The sequence below is a fragment of the Crocuta crocuta genome, unplaced genomic scaffold (assembly GCF_008692635.1).
Source record: "Crocuta crocuta isolate KB4526 unplaced genomic scaffold, BGI_CrCroc_1.0 scaffold104, whole genome shotgun sequence".
Classification (NCBI taxonomy): domain Eukaryota; kingdom Metazoa; phylum Chordata; class Mammalia; order Carnivora; family Hyaenidae; genus Crocuta; species Crocuta crocuta.
Genome location: NW_027529998.1, coordinates 157317 through 165195, shown reverse-complemented (window position 1 = coordinate 165195; position 7879 = coordinate 157317). Strand labels below are relative to the sequence as shown.

At 41.5% G+C, this 7879-nt stretch overlaps 1 protein-coding gene across 1 annotated transcript in view; it reads left to right on the top strand.

Annotated features, from left to right (window-relative positions):
• Nucleotides 1-7879, top strand: part of LOC144231106 (uncharacterized) — a 43072-nt gene that overhangs the window by 22219 nt on the left and 12974 nt on the right. Inside the window, 3 exon segments of the mRNA XM_077763496.1 lie at nucleotides 5137-5283; nucleotides 6931-7236; nucleotides 7329-7344. Of these exon segments, the coding sequence (XP_077619622.1) occupies nucleotides 5137-5283; nucleotides 6931-7236; nucleotides 7329-7344 (469 nt within the window).

Genomic DNA, 7879 nt, shown 5'->3' with positions numbered 1-7879 from the left:
CTTTTTTTTTTTTTTAGGAAGTAGACACAAATGACAAAACTTGAGCTACACTAGGAGAAAAAAGAGACAAAATTCAAAGTCAAATGAAAGAGGAGACATTACAACATAGAATTACATTATAACATAGAAATACAAAGGATCATAAGAAAGAATGAACCATCCAACACATCAGATAACCTAAAAAAAATACCTAGAAATATACAATCTACAAAGACTAAATCACAAACAAAACCTATCTAAACAAACTAATGACAAGTAAGGAAGTGGAATCTGTTATCAAAACCTCCCAACCAAAAAATAAGCCCTTGGCTTGGAGGGGCCAGTGGTCAGGATTTGGTTTCCTCACTACCCCGATTCTATTCCAGGACTTTTTCATGTGCTTGAGCAAGGGACACTCTTCTTGTGTGGTTTCACACAAAGATTTAATTTCTTTTTTTTTCCTACACAGTACTCTAATGTGCACTGTTTCAATCCATTCCCAAAGGGGAAAACCTTTCTGACTGTTGGATCTGTCACCAAAAATTGTGATCTCTTCACTGTGTTGAAGACCACTTGGTTTCGTAACCAATTTCCCTTTAGTCCCAAATACTACTACTGATTATACCTGAAAGCCTATGTATGTTACCTATCAAATTAGGTTGCTATGACCGGGTGTTCCCATAGCTTGTTTCGATCTTTCCCCAGTCATAGCCATACTAGCAGAACTAAACATTACCAGTTTTGTCAATTATATGACCCTTGCTTCCCCATGTTCTTTTGCTTACCTAAATATTATCTGTTCCCCTGTATCCAAGGAAATACATATGGACTCTCTTTTCAGGGTTTTTAGAAGACTCCTTTAGGATGAAATGGCTTCTCACAAAATGTCATACTATCATACAAAATGGGGTTATCATTCTGCACCTCATCGTATTTTGTATAATAATTTTTAAACTCTTTTTCTGTCAAAAATTTGCAAAAATGCATAATAAAGATACAGGGCCTTTCAATGACATACAAAGGCATATGCTTCAAAGTTCCTTCTCAAGTTGATTGTCATTGTTTTTAATCCACATTTTTAATGTTACTTTTTACAAATATAACATGTATTCATTTTTTGAACTATACTCATTTTAGGGTCTCCTAATGAGTACTGACAGTATTGAAATTTATCTGAGTATGAAATCCTGGAAAACAATATGGTTAAGAATTTCCCCCAATGATTTCTGTTCCAGGAAACAGCTTACTACAAAAAACACCCTTTCTTATGTTACTTGGTAGGACTTACAGGTAGTCCATAGATTACTTAGGAAAGAGACACAGATCCTTGAAATTCCCATTTTTTGTCTTATGAATAATTAGGTGAACTGACTGTCCCTACTGATCAATTAGAATTTAATATTTGTAACATAACTTAATCAAATGTTAGTTAAGTTTATCTCCTAAGGAGCCTGAACATTGACTCATCCTTGAGTGTTATAATTAGGAAAAATCTTTCCTCCTAATAGTCTGTCCAAAGAGAGGGTTGACCTCAGGGCAAAACATTCCCTGATCAATTATAGCTAATGACACCTGTTCATCCACTATCCCATCTCTTCTTCTCTCTGGTCTTGTTTACTCCTCTTTATAAAAGAAAAACTTTTTTCTGTCTGACCTTTGAGATCTTTGCACATTTTGTGATCAGAGAATTTTCTGTATGGCAGGAATGTTTTGTATATAGTCTCTCCTTATCTAAGTCCAGATTTAAAAAATTTTAGGGGCGCCTGGGTGGCTTAGTCGGTTAAGCGTCCGACTTTCGCTTAGGTCATGATCTCGCAGTTCGTGGGTTCGGGCCCCGCGTCGGGCTCTGTGCTGACTGCCAGCTCAGAGCCTGGAGCTTGTTTCAGTCTGTGACTCCCTCTCTCTCTGACCCTCCCCTGCTCATGCTGTCTCTCTCTCTCTCCTAGAAATAAATAAAAAAAAAAATTTTATAGTGATACATATCATGTGTTCTTAAAAATGTATAGTTTCTGTTTTTGTGACAGAGTTTAATTTCTAATTCACCTAGTTAAGCTAGTTCCTATGTTTTTCTGAACTTTGAAGTCTAATGATTTCGAAATCTCCAATCTTTAATAATTTGCATCTGTTTTATAATGATATAACAGGGAGACATATGTCAAAATCTTCCTGTGATTGAGGAAATCGTCTCTTCTTTTTCCTGTGAATGTCTTCATTTTGCTGACTCATAAATTTTTATAAGGAACAAAATTCCCCATAAACAAAATGGGTCCATGACTTCAACCAATAATTGGCTTCTCTCCCCCACTATTAAGAGTTTGAAGGGGTGCCTCGGTGGCTCAGTCAGTTGGGCATCCGACTTCTGCTCAGGTCATGATCTCACAGTCTGTGGGTTTGAGCCCCGCGTCAGGCTCTGTGCTGACAGCTCAGAGCCTGGAGCCTGCTTCAGATTCTGTATCTCCCTGTCTCTCTGCCCTTCCCCCTTTCATGCTCTGTCTCTGTCTCAAAAATAAATGAAACATTAAAAAATTTTTTTTAGGAAAAGAGTTTGATGGAAGTTCCACAAGTCACTTATTTGCTTGTGAACATGGGAGTCCATGCTAAAATCTCTTTCACACCACCATGGGTGGTTGTCATTATTACATAATTCAGCATAATCTATATACACTACCTTCTTAAGATCCCCAAATCTATCTCCAGCACTGTGCTTTTTTTAATGTGAGGAAATAAATCCATGGAATGATTTTAATAGGATTGGATTCTCTTTTCAGTTACATCTGGGTGAATTCCAGGCTGAGGATGCACATTGCAATTGTAATCAAGTAAAATCTATCAGAATAGTCTCTTAGTGTCACGACCAGAAAGAATTCTTCCTAGTGTCAAAACCAACATTTGCAAAAATGTGGGAAAGTTTTGGTCCCTTCTTTGTTGATAAAATATCACAGTTATTACCAAAAAAAAAAAAAAACCTATAAAAGTAATGACCTTGGAAAGTCTTTAGACAAGATAAATCTTCACTAATCAGAAATTCAAACTGGGGAGATCTTACAATTATACTGTACAGGGCGCTGTATTTAACCAAGAGTCAAACATTACTAAACACAAATAAATAAATACCTCAGAGACACCTTTTTAAAAAGTGTTTTATTTATTTTTTGAGAGAGAGCTCAAGTGGGAGAGGGGCAGAGAGAGAGTGGGACAGAGGATCTGAAGCAGGCTCTGCACTGAGAGACTGACAGCAGTGAGCCCAATATAGGACTTGAACTCATGAACCACAAGATCATGTGGTGAAGTTGGATGCTCAATCGACTGAGCCACCCAGGTGCTGAGAAATCTAATTTATGTTATTATGAGAAATGTAATATATGTTGCAACCTTTTCATCCAAAATTCAATCCTTTTGGGATCATCACAATATTAATTTTGGAATGAAAACTTAAGAATTTTATGAGTAATGATATTCAAACCTTAGTAAATGTTAAGTGATTTCAATGTAATGACCATCATAAGATTATAAGCACTACTTAAATATACCACATAATGCATATGGAAGAAAAACCTTACAAATTTAATATATTAAAAGTCTTTTTATCCAAAATGAAATAGAAAAGAAACAAAATTGCTAAAATATAAAATAATTTTTTCAATGAAAACATGTTACTATGGATAAAAGTAAAGTGAATTTGGCAGAGGACATGAACAGATATTTCTCCAAAGAAGACAACCAGATGGCTGAGAGACACATGAAAAGATGTTCATCACCGTTTACCATTATGGAAATGCAAATCAAAATGACAGTGAGGTATATCACCTTACACCTGTCAGAATGGCTAAAACCAACACCATAAGAAACAATAGGTGTTGGCAAGGACATGGAGGAAAAGGAAGGCTTGTGCATTGTTAGTGAGAATGCAAACCGTTGCAGCCACTGTGGAAAACAGTATGGAGGTTCCTTAAAAAGTTAAAAAGAACTATCTTATGATCCAGCAATCACACTACTGGGTATTTCCCCAAAGAATACAAAAACACTAATTCGAAGGTATAGATGCACCCCTATGTTTTAAACATCATTATTTACAATAGCCAAGATATGGAAACAGCTCAAGCGTCCATCGATTGATGAGTGGATAAAGAAGATGTAGTATAGGGGCATGTGGCTAGCTCAGTTGGTAAAGCATGGAACTCTCGATCTCAGGGTTGTGTGTTCAAGTGCCATGTTAGGTGTAAAGCTTACTTAAAAAATTAAAATATAATAATAAAATATGTACTACAAACACACATGCACACATGGTGGACTATTATTCAACCATAGAAAAGAATGAAATCTTGCCATTTGCAACAACATGGATGGAGGTAGAATGTATTATGCTAAATAAAATAAGTCAGTTGGAGAAAGACAAATATCATACGATTTCACTCATATGTGTAATTTAGGAAAGAAAACAAAAGACCAAAGGGAAAAAAATGAGAGAGAGAGACAAACCAAGAAACAGACTCAATTATAGAAAACAAACTGATGGGGGTAGGGAGCACCTGGGTGGCTCAGTTAAACATCTGACTCTTGATTTCAGCTCAGGTCATGATCTCAAGGTTTGTGGGTTCGAGCCCTGTGACCGGCTCTGTGCTGACAGTGGGAGGCCTACTTGGGATTTTATCTCTCCCCCTCTCTTTCTGCCCACCCACTTTCTCTCCTTCACTCTCACTCTGTCTCTCTCTCAAAAATAAAGACATAAACTTAAAAATTAAAAAAAACAACAACTATGGTTACCAGAGGGGAGGTGGATGGGGGGATGGATTAAATAGGTGATGAGGATTAAGGATTGCACTTGTTCTGATGAACACTGGGTGATGTATAGAATTACTGAATCACTATATTTTATACCTGAAACTAATACAACACTACATGTTAGCTAAGTGAAATTAAAAACTATAAAAATTTTTTAAAAATAAAACTTCTGAAGTTAAAAAGAGTAAAGTGAATTTGAAATTATATTTAGAAATTACTGAGGAATGAATTTTTATGTCACAAAGATTACCTGAAAGTTATTTGAGTTTATCAGTCACCTCAATTGTGGAACACGATGACAAATATAAAGAACGACTCAGCTTAGTTCCACATTTTGAAGTTTTGGTGTTTTGTTTGTTGTTGTTTTTGTTTTAGCAATAGTTGGTAAGATAAATTATCACGCCTTATCCCTCATCTCCCACACCCCAGGACTTGTGGCTATGAACATCTCTGGAAATGAGCACAGGATTGAGCACATGGTAAATGGGGATAGAAATGGAAATGAGGTTCTGAAAAATGTCGGTAAATAATGGCACATTTCACATTGGTAGTATTGCATACCACATTTCAGTTTGCATCCCCTACACAGACAGAAGCACTCCTTACTTAGTTAAATTGCTTAAATTCTAATGCAGGAGACATTTCTGGATCCAGCCATGGCCCCACATAGACTCCCCATGAGGGACCTAGTCCCAGACTGCAGACCCTGCCTGCCTCTCGCAGGATGTGCATCTCTACCACTTTGTGAAGTTTTCTTAAATTAAGTTTAAAATTTTAATTTCATTATAGTTAACATGCAGTGTTACATTAGTTTCAGGTGTACAGTATCATGCATGATTCAACCAATCTGTATATTTATTACCCAGTGCTCATCATAAGTGTAGTCTTAATCCCCATCACCTAGTTCTCTCATCTCCCCACTCACTCTGCTAACTATAAGTTCTCTAAGGTTAAAGGTCTGTTTGAGGGGAAGGGGGGAAGCACCTGGGTGGTTCAGTTAGTTCAGTGTCTGACTCTTGATTTCAGCTGAGGTAGTGATCTCACAGTTGGTGAGATCAAGGCTGGAGTCTATCAGGATCTGCGCTGACAGTGCAGAGCCTGCTTGGGATTCTCTCTCTCTCTCTTTCTCTCTGCTCCTCTCTCCTTCGTGCTCTCTCTAGAGAGAGTAAAAAAAAAAAAAAGAATAAAAAAAATGTCTCTTTTTTCCCCTTTTGTTTCCCCCTCCCCTTATTTCCGTGAGTGAATTTCTATGGTATTTGTCCTTCTCTGACCAGTTTATTTCACTTACCATAATACACTCTAGCTCCATCCATGTCTTTTGGAACAAGATTTCACTCCGTTTTATAGCTAATAATCCATTGTGTATTTATACAATGGCTTCTTTATCCATTCTTCTATGGATGGACACTTGCCTACTTTCCAAAATCTGGCTGTTATAAATAATGCTGCTATAAACACAGGAGTGCATATATCTTTGTGAACCAGTGTTTTCCTATTAGGTGGGTAAATACCCAGCAATGAAATTACTGTGTCATAAGGTAGTGACACAATTAAAAGTTTTAAGCAACCTTCACACTGTATTCCCACCAACAGTGCAGGGGCGTTCGTTTTTCTCCACATCCTTGCCAAGGCTTAGTTTTCTTGTTGTGGAAACAGGTTGTTGTTGTTTTCAGTTCATGTATTTTGAGAGAGAAAGTCCAAGTGGGGCAGGGGCAGCGAAAGAGAGAGAAAGGGATTGTCCCGGAAATAGTTTTTGAGTAAAGTCATTTTCACTTTGGTAAAATGTAAACTTTCAACACAAGTGGACCTTTGGTAAAATGTAAACTTTCAACACAAGTGGACCTTTGGTAAAATGTAAACTTTCAACACAAATGGCCCACACAACTCCAAGCTCTACCTGAAACTGTTGAAAGCATGAACTTAAAATGGGGAGGGAACAGTCTTGCTCCAGAGGACACAAAACATAATCAAAAGGGTGAGAAATTCCAAAAAAGACACGCCCAGCGGTGGACATCCAGAGGAGACCACTCCCCTCTCCCGCACACCCGGCCCAGAGGTCTTGGCCTCGCCCTCAAGCCCCAGTCCCAGCGAACACCGTGGCTCTTCGGGTGCCGAAACAGACTGCTTAGGTTCCGCCCTGTCGACGCCCTCCCGCCATCCTCGGTCCAGAGGCCTATTCGTTTTCCTCCCATTCCGGAAGCGCTCCCCCGAAGCTCCGCCCCATGCCGCCCGCAGCGTTGGGCCAAGGCCTGGCAAGTGCGTGCGTCCAGCCCTTTGCGCGAATCGCTTCACCTAGGCCCCGCCCCAATCCCGCCCCCAGCCCGGCCGTCGGGGCCTGGCCAATAGACGCACCCCGCCCATTACCGGAAGCGCTCGCTCCAGGCCTGTCCCATTCCCGACCTTCCACCTGCTCTGACGCGCAGTTATTGAAAGACCCGGAAGCGGCTGGCAGAAGCGAAGGTCACATCGGCTTCAGTGGGTTTTGAACTTTAACACGTGAGCGTCTCCAGTCACATTTGTACGCGCCCAGGGTCGGGGGTCTTAATGCTCGTTAACGTCCCTTCCCCCACGCCTCTCCCCGCGGTAAGTCTGGCGTCGCGGACTCCCCGAAGCCCGAGGGCGGCGCTGTCGGCTCGGGGGTCCCGGTTCGTTTCGGTTCGGGTCTTTCCGAGTCGGTCCCCGCCTCTGGTGTTCGGGCCCTCGGGCCTTCAGACGTCGCCTGCCGCGTTGTGTCCCTGGGCACCCGTGCGCCTCGCGCCGCGGGAGTCTAGGGAGACGGGAGTGCGGCGTGGATTGGAGCGCTCTGCGCGCAGCCTGGCGCGTCTGGGCCGATCCGGGCTCGGAGTCTGGCGCTGGGATTGCGCAGACCCCGCCGCCTCCTGAGAATCCGCCCTGCATCCCCGCACGCGGTGAGAGGACCGATGCCCGGGAAGAGCACACTGTTGAGAGTGGGCTTTCAGGGGCGGGACCGAGGACGGCGTGTCGGAGCGCAGGTCACCTCCTGCACCGAGGATGAGGGGCCTGGTGGAAGCCGCGACTGCTGCAGGGAGGCCAGGAAAGCGGCCGGACGAGGGAGAGGGCGGCGGGTGGGGGGGGGCGGGGAGAGACGTGCTCCTCC